Genomic DNA, 20166 nt, shown 5'->3' with positions numbered 1-20166 from the left:
GCATCAGGCTTACATCTTGAACTATCTGGTGTGTCCAGTCCCAGGATAGTTTCTCCTCTAGTCTTAAGGGAATCTTGACTGTAAGAGATAAGCTGGTTGCTCTAGCTGGCAGTATTAATAATGCCTCCTCTCTGTTAAACCGTTGGTATTCTCATGGTAAATTCAGAGTTACAACAGCTTATAGCTATCTGAGAGGTACTGTTTTGGCTAGTCCATGGACTAAAGCTTTGACTCATCCTCGTATTGTTCCTAGTCATAGGATTATCTGCTCTTTGGCGGCTCAACAGAAGTTGGCTACTGTGGACAACATGCAGCATAGAGGTTTTTATATGATGAATAAATGCTCTCTTTGTGAAGTAGCTCTTGAGGATCATGCCCATTTGTTCTTTAATTGCTCTTTTTCTAAGGATATTTGGGAACAGCTTCTATAGTGGATGGGTATAAATCGTGTTGGTTCTTGTTTACTTGCTGAACTTGAACAGGCTGGTGTTGGAAGTAAACAGAATTGGAGGATGGCCTGGTTTTGTACTTCACTGGCAGCTGCAGTATATCAGGTCTGGAATGAACGTAATTCTCGTCTGTTTAGAGGAAGGAAGGCTACTGCTAATGAAATAGTTAGGAAGGTCAAATTTCTTGTCTCTACACGCCTGTTAATGTGGACTCATCATAAGCATTATTCGCTTATTGTTGCTAGTTTATGAGCTTCTTGTATAGTGGATAGTCTTTGCAAAAAAATCCTCTTGTAATTTCTTTCAATTTGAATGAAATGATATTTTTTTTGCCAAAAAAAAAAAATGCGGAAAAAGTCAAAATTTGCTAAGATATGGTCAATCCCGATCGGGGACGCAACTTTTTCCCCAAAAAAAAATTAAAATTAATTTTTTTAAAAAAATTGCCTAATCACTTGCAAACATCATTCCTTCTTCAAATTTTCAATGTTTGGCCCTTTTCTTGAATTTTTGATGAATGGAAGAGTCCCCCGAATACATGCTAGCTTGGGGGGAGGCTAGCAAGTCTAGTAAGTTTTATTTGCTTTGCATTTTAGTTTCGGTCTTGCAACCCATTAAATATGACCTCTAGTCCTTCTTGTTTTGTGCTTTGAGCCATTTTTATGGTTTCGTTGGGCAGTTTAATTGTTGGCACATTGAGGACAATGTTATGTTTAGCTTGGGGGGAGATTGCATTTGCATTTGCATATAGAGAAATTTGTGCTTTTTTTGCTTGCTTGTAGCCTATTTTCCATCTTGCTTATCCTAACGATAGCCTTTAGCTAATGATTTGTTCTTATATAATGGGATAATAGCTACATGGGGATGTCTTGACATAGTAGGTGGGAGACGAAGAATGAACCGAATAGGCTTGATCTTGACTTTTGGCAAGCTACAAAATGGTAAGGTAGAACCTCTTTAGACCGATGCATCCATATCCGGTCTCTCTTAGATGAGTGTAGGTGTCTCCTTATGATGTGTGTTTCATCAAAACGCACAAGTATGGTTCTCATGTCATCTCTTTGTAAGCATGCATTCATTTGTTATAGCATTTTGGAGTCATTCACATGAATATATTTGTCTTTTGACCCCTTTACAAACATTTTTCCCTAGCTACATTATAACTTGCCTACCTTGTTGAGCTAATAGCTTTGTTTGGTCTTGTTTGGGTGCTCAATTGGGATTTGTTTCAAAGTTTGAATATCGTGTGAGCTGGTCTTAATGCTCAAGAAAGAAAGAAAAAAGAAGAACATGAAAGAGAAAGAAAGTATGGAAAATTGAAAAAAAAAAAGTTGAGAAAAAAAATAAAAGAAATGGAAAAAAGCATGGAAAGAAAATGAAAAAAAGAAGTATGAATTGAAAAGAAGAAAAAGAGAAGAAGAAGTTGATGTGAGAAACTCTCATGCATTATTCATATATTTTGGAGAGTTTTCTTATGATTTGAATTGCAAATTGGGTTAGAATTGGGATTGAGCATCCTTGAATTTGGTTGTTGCTAACTTGACATTAGCTCCACAATCCATAATTTATTTGTTCCCCTTTCTTATCCATTACATATTGCCTTCTTCCTACCCATTTGGCTTCTTTATCATGCTTGCATTTGATTGTTTTTGGCTTACTAGTTTTGATTGATTACCATATTAGATTGCGGGTATATTATTATAAGTCGAGGATAGTTGAATGTTTATTCACAAAACTGTTCTTTCACATCAAAATGAGTTTGAGTGTCCCGTGATAGTCCATAAGTCAAAAGATCATGCAAGAGCTTAAAGGTTCATTTCGAGTTTTCCATGCTACGCCGTCGTGTAAATCTCATCCATGTTTTGCTTTATTCCTTGCCCATGTTGTTTCGGGTTTCTAAATTATTATGCTTAGCTTGTTTAAGATATTGTAATTGATGGGATGTGGTTTCTTGCTTGGGGACAAACAACGGTTTAGCTTGGGGGAGTTTGATAAGTGCATATTTTATATATTTTTACCCCTTATATTAGCTCCATTTTACATGTCATTTAGCACTTATCATAGTGTTTTGAGCTAATATTTGTTATTATAGTTGCAATTGCTTGTTTCCACATGTTTTGTAGGAGTTTAAGCTTTAGGAGCCAAAATCCAACAAAAATGCAAGCTAGAGTGCAATGGCTAATCAAGACCAAGTATTGGATTAACATGAAGTATTTGCATGGGTTTTGCATGAAGAAATTGATGGACTAATGTGTGTAATTCAAATGTTGTCATCAATCAAAGTCAAGCCCAAATTCAAGTCCAAGTCAAGGTGGAAAGCATAAGATTCCAACATACCTAGGATGCTAAGGATTAAGGTCTTAACCGGGTGATGAATCGCTTAATTAATCACCAACATAGGATTCTCTAAGCAATTAAGCGAGGAATTAAGAGAATTAATCGGGATAACCACTCCCCCGATCGGGGCTGGCAACCCCGATCGGGGTTGGCTGTTTCTAGGATATTTACGTTTCATTTCTCTCCCCTATATAAAGGGGAGGCACTTCTAGCTGAGGGCATCTCATTCTCACGTCTTATATACTTTATAATAGCCTTAAGCATAATTCTCTCAATAGTTTTCATATTTGTTTTCAATATTGTTAAGCATTTGGTTATCAAACACTTGGTTATTTATATATTCAAGCATTTGGTTCTACTTTCTTCTTTGCAATACAAGTTCATTTCCATTACGGTATTTTTATTTCTAGTTTTCTAATTTACATTTTCATTATAATATTCACATAGTTTTCATCGTTAGTCCTTTTATACCACATAGTTTAATTCTATATTATATGCTTTACTATTTAATTTACATCATTTCTATTAGCATGTTTAACATTTCTCTTAATAAAGTTTGTAGTTTACACTTTAATATGAGTAGCTAAATTCCTTAGTCTAGGGGCTAGGGAAGCCATGCAAAATCAAATATATAAAATGTTAAATTAGGTTGATATAATATTGTCTAATTGTTTCTATCACATGTTTGCAACGTCACGTTTAATCTATGTTTAAAAGGCCTTATTCATCGATTAAGTTTGTTCATTCGTTCTAAAAGTCGAGAGGCACGGAATTGAATTAGACTAAGCATTTGTAGTAGGACGACCTAGTCATGGACGAGAGTTTCTCTAGGACCCGGTCTATGGTTGACACTAATACCGTAAGGTGGGTGTCTCTAAGCCTAAACAATTGACAATGTTATTACTACCGAGTTTATCATAATCGTATTTTTACCTTTGCATGTGCGACCCGACTCCCCTAGACTCCCTTTTATCATATAGTTTACATTTTTATAATTGTTATCCATCAACCAAACAACAAACAAACCCAAAACGAAATCGATCTTGATTGAAATCTTTCCATAGCATTTCACAACACAATTCTCGTCTTCTTGTGTTCGACCCTAATTCCTACATTAATTTGTGTCTAGGGTAATTATCTTTGCATAGGTACACGATAAGCCTATCAGTCCGCCCATATGCCTTTTGCATAATGTTATTTTTCCTCTCATTTCCCTTATTATAAGCTAATGAATCACGCATTTGACGGGTTTGCTTGCATAGGGATGTCTTGACATAGTGGGTGTTGGATGGATTTTTGGACAAAGTAGACTTGATCTTGACATTGGTAAGCTACATATTTGGTAAGGTAGAGCCTCCAAAAGGCCGATGCATCTTTACCTGGTCCCATTTAGGTGTCTGTACTTTCTCCTCTTGGTGTGCGTTATATCAAAACGCACAAGTATGACATTTATTCCTTATTCTTAGACATGCTATGATAGTTTGCACATGAAGCCTTGTTGTTATAATTTCTCACATGCATCACCCATTTTGAGCCTTTTCTCACTATATTCTACCCCCTTTTTTGTTTCTAGCTACATACCAAATTGCCTACCTTGTTGAGCTAGTAACCATCTTAGTGAATTTAGGGTGCTCTTGTCATGGGTTGTTCTTAATCTATATTGATGTTGATGATGTGAAATTGACGGGATTACTGATTCCCGATGTGGAATTGAAAGAAAAGTGAAAAAGGAAAAAATGATATGAAAAATGAAGAAAAAGAAAAGAAGTGAAAAAAGAAAAAAAAAAAGATGAAAAGAAAAGATTATTAAAAAAAAAAAAGAGAGGAAAAAAAGATGATATTTATGCTTTCATGTCTTATGAAGTTTTTGAGTTGGGAAGTTCATTTTTGTGCCGAAAAGTGTTAATTTGAGTCATATGTTGCTTTGGTTCAATGGGTTATTGCCATGAGATTGGTTTTGGGTTTATTTGAGCACTCTTTGCTTGTTTGGATGGTTGTTAGCTTGACCTCGCGGTAAGACATGTATCGATTCCACAGGGAGGCGTTAATTATCTAGTTTGCTAATATTTAAAGTGTCTTAAAATAACCGTTTTCTTGAAGGTTTGTTTAGCTATGAACTAATTGCAAATAAATAAAAGGTGAAATCAATAAGATAAAAAGGTCTAGGGTTCAGGTTCATTAGATATGTTATCCGGGGATGCAAATTAACTAATTGTAAGATCAATCGAATTTTCTAAGGTCACAAGATCAGTTGATTCAATTATGCCCTTTAGGTTTAGGTTAATATGCAATCGCTATAATTAAGCAATACCTATCTAGTTATCGTAGCCTTTATCAGTCTTTACCCTGTCGGAGAAAATCCTAATTCGCTAGACTAACTAACAACTTTGGCCTAAACTGATTAATTAGAAGTAGAACAATAAACAGACGATAATTGATGCGATATTACTAACAAGTAACAATTAAACAGTTAATCCCCTTCTAAAATACTAGATCCCCATTCACCCTAGATAAGGAAGTTAACTACTCATACTTATGTGATTAACAACAATGCAATTGAAATAAAACATAATTAAGAACATAAGAAAGATGAACAAAGAAGCAATTGCGAAATTAATAACTTGAATAACTAATTAACGAGGAAAGATTAACAAAGTACCGTAGTTTTGCAAAGTAGATCTGAAAAGCAGTAAAGTAATCGACTAACTAGAGTTTTTAGGAGTTCTAATGATAATAAAAGCGTAACCTAATAATAACCTACGAGTTTTGTATTTATATTGCAAGTTAAACAACTTTAGGAAATATCCGAACAAAGTCTCTAGCGAGTAAGTCACTCGATCGAGTACAAGACACTCGACAACTCGATCGAGTATCCTTATGTTTCAGCACTTTCTTCATATAATCTTTTTTACTTCTCTTCTTCCAATCTTCTAGATTTCCATGTCATGCTTCGTGTGTTCCGTCATGCCAATCTGCGGTGTTCCATTTCATTCTTTTTGCTCCATAAATGCATTAAACCTGCAATAAACACCAAATAGCGGAAGTATCGACATTCTAATTTAAATGGCATATAAATGGCGTAATTTAGCACGAAAACCATATCAAAAGCAACTAAAGAGAGGCATAAAAATGTATATAATTATGACTCATCAGTCTTTAAAATCCAATAATCAACTTATAAATTATAATCTACATGAGCCTTGGAACAACATTTTAGGGATGTCATCTAATAAATAACTCTCATTTTTTTTCCCTTTTTTTCTTAAAAACGCCACAAGCAAAATGAAGCGAAAAAAATGAGATTCTTAAGTGAATTTGGTGAGGGATAATATATAAAGTTTGAGCTGAGTCTAGAGAGAGTTTGAAGTAAAAAATAAATATAGGTGGAAAGCTGATGTGACAGAGTCTTACAGAGTTAGAAAAATTCTTGCCAATAATTACAATCAACACGCGCAACCGCGCAAGGGTGGAGTATAGTGATTAAAACTTGGGGTGAAATTTCCAAGGGACTCAAGTCAATCCTCCCTAAGAACAATTTTGTGAATGTTTATGGCCTGAAGGTTGAGGGTAGACCTGTAAAATTCTGACGCGACTTGACCCATTTTTCTAGTGTTAAGACCCAAAATTTTTCACTCTTGTGAGTTGTGACCCGTTCGACTCGAACCCTAAATGACCCGCTATTTTAAGATTGAGAGCTGATCCGAGTGGGTCGATTCGTTGGGTCAAAGTTAAATCAATTTTTTTTACTAAAATATTATATTTATGTTATATTTGAAATAATAATTAAAAATTATTATTTTTATTAATTAAAATTACAAACTCAATCAAAAAACCAATTTTAAATAATATTTGTAACATTTAGTAATAAATTAATTAATAAAAAAACTTTATTTTTATAATTATGCTATTATAACTAATGTAAACATTGTCACATTGAATACGACTAAAATATTAATTTTAATCATGTTTTACTTTTTTTTTAAATATTTTTTTGATTAAAAAAATCGTAAAAGTGTTATAAACTATTTTTTGACCCATATTCTGACCCAATCTGTGACCCGTATGACCCGATCCCGGACCCGACCTTCCCGACCCGTTTGACTGGTCTAGCTGACGCTATGCCTTCTACATTTCGAGTCTATCACTCTTGGTGACTTACTCAGTTACCTGGTATACGTGGTTATACAGATACTTGGTGCACCATAAAAAAAAGGGCTATCTTATGTGATACCCGCGTATTTTTTCGATTTCTACACAGTACCCCTCATCTTTGAAAACATTGTTGATACCCTAAACTTAATAAAAACTTCTTAAAATGCCCAAAAAGCTCAAATCCGTCATTTTGAAATGTTTAGTTTATGCATTTCTATTGATTTTTTTGGGATAATTCCATTTACTCAATCTTAAATATATTTTCTTTATTAAATCTATAAAATATAATTAAAAGGCTACCCTAAATTGACTAATAAACGCCACGTAGACAAAGCCACGTAGGATCCAAAAATGCCACGTAAATGCCACGTAAATGTGAGCATCAAAACTCATTGCCACGTAATTGTCTTATTTTATAGATTTAATTCATTTTTCTATAAATTAATTTAATTTATGTAACCCTTACAAATTTACATCAAAATTTCATAATTTATAATCAATATTGACATTTTAATTGAACTTTTGTAATTAAAACATGTTAATAAATGTCATAATTTATAATTAAAATTGACATTTTAATTGAAATTTTGGTAATAAAACATGTTAATAAATTAAAACTTTTCATATTACTTAACATGCACCCACCATTTTTATTAACACTTTTTCCTGTTTAATTAATTTTTTTAATTAAATATTATAATAAATCGATTAAAACTCTTCATAATTCTTAACACCCACCAAATTAAATAAAATTTCTTTCTATCTAATTAATTTTTATAATATAATATGTTAATAAATTGACTAGATTTTTTTATACTACTTAATACTCATAATTTTCATTAACATTTTTCCCTATTTAATTCACCTCTTGAATTGCTCAGTAATCAATTATCTAATTTAATAATACCACAAAATAAATTAAAAATAAAATTAAAATATGGGAGTCTATGATTGTGTGATGGCTATAAAACTTATAATACCTATGATAGTTTCTATTCACAATATTTATTTAAAATCTATTGCTCATTTGCCCATGAGTTTCTAAGTTGTGGATTATATTTTATGGTTTAATATATTTATTTGATTAGAGAGAGTATATTGAGTATTGTTGTTATTATGTCCAATAAAGTATATTTTAATTTGTTATGTTATTGGTTTTATAAATCCTTTGATTTATATTTAAATTCATGTTTTCCATTTGGTTTAATTTCAATGATTTACATGTGACAATGTTGATTCGTTTGTGAAGTTTTTGCCATGTTGATGTTTACCTTTTGGTCAATATATTTTTTATATGAATTTTAAAGCATCGTGAAATGTATGTGAATGCAGATAAGACAAAACATCACATGGGTAATCTAAAGAGGGAAGAAATACAAAAGGCACGAAACTGAGGTAAAATCTATCTATACAATATAATCAAAAGGCTACTTAAAATATTTAATTTTAGTTCAAATGGCATTTTTATAGAGGTCAATACTAATTCATCTATATTAATTACTTAATTATTTATTTTTATACAATATTATAAAAAGGCAAAACTATGTATTAAAAAGTTAATTATCTCCAAAATTGTCACTTGCTTATAAGTACCAAAAAAAATTTAAAAAAACAGTAGTTGCAATCACTAAAAACTTAATATAAACTCTTTATTTTCCTCTCATAAATTTGGTTATTAATCTACCTATTTATTTAACTTTAATTCCATAAGATAATTAAAAAGCAAGTGATACTATCTACCATTATTATTCTGCATGTCATATTTTAATTTCGGAAGAGAATTTCTAAACCATTATCATGCAAAGTAGATTGTGTAAAAAAAAAATAATAATAATAATAATAATAATAATAAAGCAAACCTTTCACATTCCATTTCTCCTTACACCATATTTATGTCTATATTAGAGTTCATAATACTGAGAAAAACTATAACTCTATAATCTAAATAAAAAATCTATAATCTATAAATCTAATTAAAAGGCAAGCCAAACTATCTACCATAATCTATATGTCATATTTAATTACATACGATAATATCTTAAACCACTCTTGTATAAAGTAGATTTTGTAAAAAAAAAAAAAAAAAAAAAAAAAAAAATATTGGTAATCAAGCAAACCTTATACATTCCATTTCTCCTTACTCCTTATTTATGTTTATATTAAATTTCATAATAATGAAAAAAATGATGCTCAAAACTCAAAAGTCATGAACCTTGATTCATATTTATTTATATTAAATTTAATAATAATGAAAAAATGATGCTCAAAAGTCATAAACGCATCCTTAATTGTTTATATATTTTTGTTGGAAGACAAAATTTATAAACCAAAATTCTTCTAATCCCTATTGTTAGTAGAACTAAATGTGTCACTAATCTTCCTATGATTCTATTCCAATTAAGGTAAATATATTAAGGTTTTAGATTATTAACTAATTTATTTCTTTTTTAGTGCAAGTTCCATTGGTATAAAGTTTTGATCACATTTTTCAACTTCATCGTATGTATTTGTTTTGTTCTCATTTAGGGTCTACCAAAATTTGTGGTGTTGACCTATTCAAAGGTTAACATACTCATCTCTAAGACTTCATTCCTATTCCCTCTTTCTTTCTCTATTTAAGAGAAGTTTAAGTTAATAACGATAATATTGTATAAAACAAATTCCACTGTTTTGTTGGTTAATTCGCACTAATTACTGAGTTATTTTTTTATAAGGACGATTCATTGGAAAAAGAAGATTATATGGAGAAGTAAAATATTAGGATTGCTTAAAGAACTATATATATATATATATATATATATATATATATATATATATATATATATATATATATATATATATATATATATATATATATATATATATATATATATATAACTATATATAAAAACTAAGTGTAAGATTGACGACATCAACGTGAATGAGTAATAGTTTTTTAGTTTTTTTTCAACTGTATTTTTTATTTTGGTATTTGTTGATTTTTTTCATCATTTTACCTTTGAAAAAATAGCACTCTTTAATTTATCGACTTTGATATTTATGTTAACATGTCAATGCCCGTATTTTTAGTACACGATCTATCATGAATTATTCATGAGGTAATCTTACTATGTGATTTGATATTTTATAAAGTCTCAATTACTAGAAACACTAAAAACATCACACTAAAAACAAAATATCCCGTGAAATTCACGGGCCATAAAACTAGTTTAACTATTAGAATACTCAAAATTTACTTCCATTCCATTCATATCTATATGTTTGCCTTGAGCACTATTTATAAGTAGGGAGAATCTTCTATACAACTTCTAATATATAACATAAAAGATAGTCATGTGAGATCTTGTTTAAATTGTCTTACCAAGTACATTGTGAATGTCAAAATTTTATAATTTTTATTAATATGTAACTAAAGATATGAATAAAAGAAAACGAGCATTAATATACGTGTATAAAGTAAATGTATAGAATTGAATGAAATGAATAAAGTATTAGTTTGATTACTTTATAAACAATTTAAAAATTTAAGGATATCTGTAATGTTTTAAAATATATAAAGAATACCACATATAAATTCAAAAAACACAAATCTATTGAGTCTTGACTAGAGGTGATCAAGAGCGGGCTTGGGCCGATCATGGACGGGCATAGACTTAAAAAAATGTCCGACGGGCCTAAATTTGTTGCCCGTGCCCATTATAACGGGTTTATTTGGATTGTCCATACCTGACCATCAAAATAGGCGGGTCTACCCGCGGGCTCGTGGGCTTAAAACAATAACAAAAAAACTTGTCGACAATAATCCTAAAAAAGCTACCCTATTATAAAGAACAAAATAGGTTTATAAACTTTTTTTTGGGCTCAACTTCGTTTTGCTTAATTTTATCTAAGAAAAGTGGTGTTACGACTCTCTCTCTCTCTAAAAAACCCTAACCTCCATCAATCAACTATTGACCGATGGTAAGCCCCAAATAGTTTTATTTATCAATTCTTAGTATGAAATCCGTTTGTCCGTCTCTATTTTCAGAGTTTTTTCAGCCATTGTCTTTCTAGGTTTTAGTTCTATTGGAAATATAGATAAGAGCCCTTTGGTCGTTTCTCATATGGTGAAGACGCGAAAGATCAGTTTCGTAATGGATCGTTATATGGTATTACACATGTTGTTGATTTGTTGGTTGCACTCAATTTGGTTAGAGGAAATCGTTTCTCGTCAAGGCTCAAGATTTTATGATCCTCTTGTGAAAAACTGTTTGCGGCGATATGATAGAGGATGTGCTTTTTTTTTTTGGTGGAATGTGAGTATATATATTATAAAAATAGTAAAGAAGATACAAAGGTTTGTCAGGCGACAATTACATGTAGACTCTTATGTCGTAACCAATCTAAATCTGCCTTAGTCATATGTTGGAAATCCCGACCTCGAATTCTTGCCTTCACATCTTCAATGATCTGGTCTGATAGCTTATCTGGTCTGATTAGAAGTCCTTCAATTTTGCATTTGTTTCGTTGTTGCCAGACATGATACACAACACCCCAAATCACTGTTGCCTACACCCCTTGCCGTAATTTCGAGCCAGTTCTATGTATGCACCAATCAATCACATTGTTAACAGGGAAGTTACCAATGTGCTTTGGAGCAATTCAAGTTTACAGATCTTTATTTGAACGAGATTTTATTTTATTTGGTTCTAGTCGAGTTGTATCTGGTCAAATTTGACACAAGTTTTAGTTGTCGTAAGACTATTTATTAATGAATTGATAATTTCTTTAAAAAAAAAAAAAGAAAAGTGTAGTTAGCATATTGTTAAATACGGAGTACAATTTTTTTTATGTTTAAGAAGTTGTCATATTAATAAAGACTAGTATTGGTGCCCGGCTTCGCCCGGGTTACCTCTACTTACCATTGATTTTTTTTTTTCCATTAAATAAAATTACTTAAAGTTGCATAACCCATAAATTTATCATTAATATATTTTTCTATGACATATCCTAAAATTACGATGAAATAAATTTTGAGACAAATTCACTACTCCCGTTACTAATATTTTACTCTTATATTAATGAAACAATAGTAATAACATTTCACTACTTGCCCGTAATCATTGTCACTTTCACTACTCCCGTCGTAATTATTGTTACTGTTACTATTGCCGCATTAATATTGATAATTTCATTACTCCCGCCGTAATTATTGTTACTTTCACTATTGCCGCATTAATATTGATTATTTCACTATTCCCGTTGTTGTTTCTACTACTTTCACTAATCTCGCTGATAATATTGTTACTTTTACTATTCAAATGAGTGAATGTTACTACAATTCTTTTCTTTACTAACGAAATTACTTTTACTACTTAGACATGCAGTTTTAAGAGGATTATATATTTATATAAATATATTACATATATGCATTAAATCAAATCGAAAGAATTATGCAATATTATATATTATGGAATGTAACTTGAATTATTTATAACCTACTTATTATATTTTTGTATGTTAAATAATTAACATCTCTATACATCTAATAAACTATAAATAAAGTTTAATAAAATTGCATAGATTTTAAATTTAATATATAATTTTATGATGATAATAATTAATACCATAAGTGTGCATGTTTATACTAATTAATTATTTTGTTTCAAGGAAATTGACCATTTTCTAGTCTTCTATAAATATTTAGGAAACTTACCAAGCATCTTCTTTATTTTAATCTCCTTGAAATTGACCATCTTAATTAATTATTTTATTTTAAGGAAATTGACCATGTTTTAGTCTCTTACAAATGTTTAGGAAAGTTACCAAGCTTCTATATAATTTAGTTTTAACCCAAACTATATAATATTTGCATTGAGATCCTTTAATTAATCGGGTCCATCACACAGTACTGTTGATTTAAAACTATATAGTATAATTAATTTGTATAAATTTCTTTAATTACATTAAAATCTTTTGGTTTCTGGATTTAATATATAGTATTGATAGGAAAATATTATTTTCAACGGGCATAGCAGGCCTGCCCATGGATATTTCTCTTTGTTAATAACCGCCCATCAATTCTAGCGGGCCTATTTTTGTTGCCCATTACCCGATAATTTAACCTATTTTTATGTCCAAGCCCGTTTATAAAGCAATCCAAACAGAACAGGCCAAACGAACTGGCCCGCACTTAATCAGCTCTACTTTTGAGTTTTGACGACCGGAAAAAAAAAAAGTTGCACGTGAGTAGTACACTTGATATTTTAGTGTCGTGTATTGTAATCTAATCCGTCACTTAAAAAGCTCATTTTATCTTAACATCGCCGTTGTCGTCGTCCTCCTAAATCACGCACTCTCCTTTCACTCGGTAATTTCCCTCTCCTTTCCCTTTTTAATTTATGCATTTTCTTCAATTTAGGGTTCCTCAGCTTTTCGTCAATTGATTATCGATTTCCATCTCCTCGCTTTATCTATCTCTTCTCTGAAACCCTAGAAATTCAATTCATCCTCTTTTATATCCGTTTCCGTCAATCGCGATTGTAATTATTTCGATTTTTTCGTGTTATCCTTTTATTCTTTTACGATGATTTTGAATTGCTATTGAAATTGTTGATTTTGAATGTTATTTTTTCAGGAAAAATGAGCAGCAGATCTAAGAGAACACTTTATGTTGGCAATCTTCCTGGTGATATTAGGGAGAGAGAAGTCGAAGATCTATTTTACAAGGTTTTTTTTTTTTTTTTTTTTTTTTTTTTGTTGATTTATTATCGTTTAATTTGATACCCCACTTGTTTACCTTTGATTTGATTAACATAAATTAAATAATCGAAAAGGTAAACAAATGATTGGGACGGAGGGATTATTTGATTAGTTTCGGTTTTTATTCATTCGTATTTACCTCGTACTTAGTTTGAGGCGCTAATGTTTTACTTCGAATGTGTTTTTTCTTTTTTTTTAGGGAATAGAATGTCATTTGTTGGGATTAGAATCATCTTGTCTGCTGGAAATGCAGCATTTGGATTCACAATGTTTGAATTTGTAGGTTTTTCGAGTCGGTTCACCATTAAGTTTGTAGGGTTGATTAATAAATAGGATGACATTACACAACTAGGGTGTTTTGAAAAAAACGACACTCAGCATTGGTAGGTTTTGTGATTTGCTATTCAATAGCATGTCGTTCTTGATGTTGATAGTGAACATGTCATTAAGATTGCCGTGCTCAGTGATGATCAACTAGTATAGCCTTATTTTGTTTCTCTTGTTTTTTCTAATCAAATTGGTCTTATAATTTTCTTTTTAATCTGTTTTGTAGTATGGACCCATTGCTCACATTGAGTTGAAGATTCCACCAAGGCCTCCAGGTTATGCATTTGTTGAGGTAGGATTTTTTGTGCACCTGAAATCTCGAAACTTTTCTCTTGTAAATGTTTATTAAATAAACATCTGCATTTTGCTTTAAGGCAGTGTTCTGAACTTCTGATGTCCTCAAGTTGGGTTGAGGTTTTGAGATGATAAGAGTATTGGGTTAGAGGCACAAAGAGGATAGGCTGAATGAAAGGACAAAGTAATACCAATTTCAGTTTGAAAAAAGTGTTCGTTTGATTCGTGTTTATTGACAGTTGAAACAACTGCCATGCCCTTCAGTTTTGATACAAAGGGATTTTCGATGTTATTGTGGCAAACATTTGTGTCTAAAGCAGAAGCCTTTTTTATAAATAATGTTTGAAAAATAAATAGTTAATTGTGTATTCCAAAAATATTTATCCAAATAGGGTCCATGTAGATCGGAAATCACGAAGTTGGGGAACAGGAAAAACGCCATCTCGTATGGTGTTTTCACTGTGGGAACGCCATGGTGGGTTGCGTGGTTGATTTTACTAATTTTAGCTCTTATATTTAATTGAAATGATTGAATACTTCAGAGACACAAGTTGCTTTGTGTTATAGTGGTTACGGGGATGATATACTAGCCTGGAGACGTAGGTTTTAATCTCTGGCCAACCATTTGTTAATGTTTTATGTAGCATAAATATGCTGTCTTTGGAATAAATTTAGAAAAACAATTTGCTTCCTGTAGGATTTGAACACTTGACATGTAGTCACACAGGGAACTTAACACCAATCAATGACCAATTGAGTTCTTTACCTTCGCTTCATAAACTCATTCGTTAACTATTTTACTTTTTTTTTTCGTCTTAAAAGGAAACACACTATGGCATATGCGGTGTTCCGGATGGACACACGCCGGACTTGGCGTGTTTGTTGCGGACCAAAATTTTGAAAACCCGAGCCTATGTGGACCCTATTTTGCTATTTTTTTAAAAAAAATTCTGAACATTGTTTTAAATAAAGATTCCCAAAAGCATGCCTCATGAAGCTTATGCTAGTCGCGATACACATTTTGTCCCTTGCCATACTCAATCTGCTCTAGGCAATACAAATATTACTAGAGTATTTGATTCTTGGGGCATTACAAGAATATAATATGCTAACTTGTAATGTGCTAGTACGCTTGATTTTTTTAATATTAAAATACTTCGTAAGAGTATTATTAGGAAAAATAGTTTGGCATATTTTATAATGCCTTCCCCTTATTCTTGAAACCAAGACACATTAGGGGTCGTTTGGTTGCATATAGGAATTTGTATTGCCTAGGAAGTCATAAAACACGTGAATTTGGAATTCATGTGAATTGCAAAAAAATGTTTGGTTGCCATGGAGGAAGTGCAATTCATGTAGGCATTCTAACTTACCTAGGGGGGCCTAGGTAAGCAACTTCCTCCATTGTGGAGGAATTGGAATTCATGGGAACTTCCAATTCATGTGAATTGGGGTAACCAAACAACATACCCATTTTCCAATTCACATGAATTTAAGTTCCTGCATTATTTAGTGGGTAACCAAACGACTCCTAAGAATTGCTAGCTTGTTATCTAAATAAAGTATTTTGTGAACTGAAGACTCTTAAGCATAGCATTTGCTGTTGGTTCCGGTCAAATTTGCAAGTTTCATGATTTTCTCTCATACGAGCAATGTGCACATATCATTTCACATTTTCACCTTTCGTAAGCTACTTAAGTGTTAACCATGTTTTGCGTGTAAACTGATAAGCTTACATAAAGATACGTTCTTGAAGCATGTTTCGATGAAAATAGATAATTTCATGAATCACCTCGTTCATTGTTTGACAATTGTATCTTGCAGTTTGAGGAGGCTCGTGATGCCCTAGATGCTATTGATGGCCGTGATGGCTATGACTTTGATGGGCACCGTCTTCGGGTATGTCAACTATCAACTACACTTATGTGGCGATGGTTATAGTTGAGACTGCATAATTTGTGTCGTAGTGTGAAATTTGGCTCATCATTTCACAGGTTGAGTTGGCTCATGGTGGACGTGGTCACTCAGCATCAACTGACCGCCATAGCAGTTTCAGCGGTGGGCGCCGTGGTGTCTCAAAACACACCGAATATCGAGGTAATCTTCCTCTTTAAGTATAGTTGTCCTTTCAACTGAAATCTGATAGAGTGGATAGGTGTGGATCTCTGGTCTAACTCTGATCTGTGCAGTGCTGATTACGGGATTACCAAACTCTGCTTCTTGGCAAGACTTGAAGGTATTGATGCTGTTTAGCTTTTTGAAGTTGGTTCGGTTCAGTCATTCGTTTCATCCTCATGTTTGCATAAATGTCTTGTATTTTTGCTTCAATGCTACAGTTTCTGATGGGTTTTTTACTTTTCTTCTTAGGATCACATGCGTAAAGCTGGAGATGTTTGCTTCTCTCAAGTTTTTCGCGAGGGTGGCGGTAATATACTGCTTAATACTCCAATCTTACGAGAATATTAGCATGGGCACAAGTCACGAGCAACAATTACAATTTTGGGACTATGAGTTACTTTTTGTTTCGTTAATGACATTTGATTTCAATTTTATGAAGGAACAACTGGAATTGTGGATTATACAAATTATGAAGACATGAAAAATGCTGTATACTTCCTGCCTCTCTCCTCCCCTCTCCCCTTCTCCTTTATTTGTACTCCTATTGTAGTGGATGACACAATCATCGGAACGATGAATTTGGTGCTGCAGATTAGAAAGCTTGATGACACAGAGTTCCGCAATGCATTTTCTCGAGCATATGTCAGGGTATGGCGTGAAGTTATCCTTTTTGTATCTATTTTGATTTTTTTTGGTGGATATAACCTCATCTCTGACACCTTTCAGTAGTTATTCATCTGCAAGGTGTCAAGCATAATATTTTAATGTCTGGAATTAAGTTGGACCTTTCCTCACATTCATTTTCATCTATTTTCAGGTGAAGGAATATAAAGGTAGCCCTAGTCCTTCAAGAGGAAGGAGCAGAAGCCGCAGCCGCAGCCGTGGCCGTGGTCGTAGTTATAGCAGGAGCAGAAGTCCAAGGTTTGTTTCTTTAATATTTTTCTGGAGTGCAGATTCAGTAGCTTGGTTTGAAATTTCTTTGTTTCTTATTTGCTGGGGTACCTGGATATTGTGCAGCAGGTCACCAAAGAAGGCTTCTCGCAGGTTGCCTGCTAGGTCTCGATCTCGTTCAGTCTCTTCACGTTCTCGCTCGAGGTCTCCTGTTTCAAGGTATGAATTATCATTTTTGATTGATGTTCTATAGGAAAGTGCTTCCTATGAAGATAGTTTCTTATTGATCATGCGCAGAGTTATTCTGTTTGTGTCGACAGTTTTGAATGGTTTACGTTCATAAGTTTAATCATGCACGTGTAACATATATTGATTCCTTCATTTTATAATATTTTTCGACGGATTGTTTTTACGTTTCTCTCTTCGTATACCGTATTTATTTTCGAGGATCTGTGGAAGTGGAGGTTGAGCTGAGTATGTTTTGTCGTCTGAGAGTATGGGGGCAGGGAACCACTCCGCTAGCTGATAGTCCCTTCAAACTTCACAACAATCTTACCTAATGACATGAGAGAAAGGAGAGGATGTTTCTGTAAATTTGTCTGTTGGGTTGTTTATTTGCTTGGAAACTGCCTCATCCTTGTTTCACACATCTTATTTCTTTGTGTGATTGATGCATGTATGGTTGCATAGATATGTGCGGCAATACGGGGATGACAGTTTAGGATCTGGATTGGATATGCTTCAAGTGTCTCAACTCATAGTCTATTTGAGTCACAGCGTTGGGTACCTTCATGGTCTATTTGTTCTAATGCATTTAGCATCACATATCCATGGGTGCTAGATTGGACACAGAAGATCATGGACTGGCATTTTAAAGCTGGAATACTGGGAACTAAATGCTAGTGGAATTTTGGAGCTTACTGGATTCTATGGATATGGTCATACAATCTGGAAAAGGATGCTGTATGCATTAAATTATAGGACGCTGTTCTAAAAGGTTCACATCTAGTTTGTTGGGTTTCAAATGCAATAGAGTTACTAATTTGTTTCCTGTCTTGCTAAAGATACTTGTTTTCTTCTGTCTTTGTCCCAATTGATGTTTATTCTTGAGTATGAAATTGGTAACACTGGCGTGCACGAAGCATCAAGGCTTTTGGGTCAGGGTCTGAAAGGTTGTTGGGCAGGACAAGTTGATATTAAATTGCATTGTTTCTGGAACTTTTTGCAGATCACCTTCCAAATCCAGATCACCGGTGCCATCTGTAAGTGTGCCTTGACATATTCTAGTAGTAACATAATGTCGTCAATTTCGTAGTGGTTGTCTGCTTAAGCTAAATGGTGACCATAAATTTGAAATCGGTGGTAATATCTCAAAACCAAAGCGGAAGTTAAGCTGATCTTTTGCTATTTTCTTTTCTTTTGGTAACCAAAAGGGTTTGGCTAATCGGCTAAAGCTATGGTTCCTTATAGGGATAGAACTTGGGAGGGTTGTTTCATGTAAAACTTGCGTTATTATACTAAAATTCTATCTGCAGCGTAAGAAAAATGTGAGTAAAAGCCCGAAGAAGCGTAGCCCCAGCCCACGCCGTAGTAGGAGCAGGAGCCTAAGCAAGAGCAAGAGCCCAGTTAGGGAACGAAGCAGGAGCCTGAGCAAGAGCAAGAGCCCGAGCCCGGTTAGGGCACGAAGCAGGAGCAGGAGTCTTTCACAGTATGAGTTTTAAGACCCCTGATTATATGATTTCGTTGCCCTTTTGAGTTTTGAATACCTCACTTAGACCTGGCAAACAGATCAGGTCGTGTCGTGTTCGTGTCAATTTTAAACGGGTCACCACTACCCCAACGGGGCCCAACCCTAGCCCGACCCAATTACATAAACGGGTCATTTGTCATCAACCCTAACCCAACCCATTTAATTTTTCTATAAGCCAACCCGACTTGTTTAACCCATTTATCTTTTAGCAGGTCATGTTTAACCCATTTATCTTTTAACGGGTCATTTTTAACCTACATAACCCGTTTAATACAATAAACTAAGCTTTATAAGCTATTATCCCAAAAATGAGGAATGAAAATACTTATTTTTAAGTTGTTTGGGTGGATTATTGATTCAACCCAAATATATCAGGACACTTTCAAATAAGCGGGTTATTCGTGTCGGGTTCGTGTCAAAAGAGCTCAACCCTAACCCGACCCATTTAAGTTTCGTGCCATGTCCGTGTCTACCCAGTTACTTAATTGGGTCACAACGTCGTGACCCCAACCCGCTAACTTCGTGTCAGGTTTGTGTCGTGTCAATAATTGCCACATCTAACCTCACTTTCTAAAAAGTTGTTCCTCTGGAATTCTGAAATTTCTCCTAACAGGTGAAATTGTACTGGCAATCTACAAAGTTTCCGAGTGATGGAAAGACGGCTAATGGAGTAGCAACAGGAAGGCGGCTTTGCAAGAGTTGCAGCTATGATTTCAGTTTAATAGTCTATTTTACTGTATCAAAACTTGATGTTGGCAAACACATTGTTTTGTGATGCCTGAAAACTTTGGTATTCTCTTCCTTAGGTTACATTACTGGTTAAAACATCGTTGCAATTTCACTGATTTTAATCCGTTGTTGCTCAGATCAATCCGACAGCTTTTCAGTTTAATTACATGCCAATTCCATCTTTTTCAGTAGCTTTGATTCATATGTATACTTAATAGGGAGGATCTAGATCAATAATTTATGGACATGATGGCTCTAGGCCGGATTTGGATTGAATTCTTCGAGATTTAGGTCCGCTAAAATAGGATACACCTCAAGCAGTTAGGATTTGATGCAACCCAATCTCGATGATGCGGCTAATTGATTTCGTTTATTACA

General features: G+C 33.3%; 1 protein-coding gene across 10 annotated transcripts; it reads left to right on the top strand.

Moving 5' to 3' along the window:
* The first annotated feature begins 13154 nt into the window (after nt 1-13154).
* LOC141591802 (serine/arginine-rich splicing factor SR30-like) lies at nt 13155-19954 on the top strand. 10 transcript variants are annotated; one of them, XR_012520988.1, is made up of 15 exons: nt 13163-13287; nt 13555-13646; nt 14233-14298; nt 16125-16199; nt 16295-16397; nt 16490-16536; nt 16668-16725; nt 16858-16907; nt 17010-17066; nt 17236-17339; nt 17439-17528; nt 18151-18306; nt 18538-18571; nt 18845-19017; nt 19673-19954. XR_012520988.1 is itself a non-coding variant. In XM_074412276.1 (14 exons), the coding sequence occupies exons 2-14, from the start codon at nt 13560-13562 to the stop codon at nt 19674-19676; spliced, it is 951 nt and encodes a 316-aa protein (XP_074268377.1). In that variant the 5' UTR covers nt 13155-13287; nt 13555-13559; the 3' UTR covers nt 19677-19954. The 10 variants fall into 10 exon arrangements, 4 of the variants coding, with proteins under 4 accessions (XP_074268377.1, XP_074268379.1, XP_074268381.1 ...); XR_012520985.1 differs by having other exon boundaries at nt 18000-18306; XR_012520987.1 differs by having other exon boundaries at nt 17436-17528.
* The last annotated feature ends 212 nt before the right edge of the window (nt 19955-20166 follow it).

This window comes from Silene latifolia, chromosome 7, assembly GCF_048544455.1.
Source record: "Silene latifolia isolate original U9 population chromosome 7, ASM4854445v1, whole genome shotgun sequence".
Taxonomy (NCBI): Eukaryota; Viridiplantae; Streptophyta; class Magnoliopsida; order Caryophyllales; family Caryophyllaceae; genus Silene; species Silene latifolia.
This window is presented reverse-complemented; position numbering and strand designations above follow the sequence as displayed.

Bases quoted from the DNA above. Each gene is read 5' to 3' on its own strand.
- LOC141591802 (XM_074412276.1), top strand. From the start codon at position 13,560: ATGAGCAGCAGATCTAAGAGAACACTTTATGTTGGCAATCTTCCTGGT. The intron at 16,398-16,489 runs GTAATCTTCCTC...TGATCTGTGCAG, and splicing joins AAAACACACCGAATATCGAG to TGCTGATTACGGGATTACCA. The intron at 18,572-18,844 runs GTAAGTGTGCCT...TTCTATCTGCAG, and splicing joins CCAGATCACCGGTGCCATCT to CGTAAGAAAAATGTGAGTAA.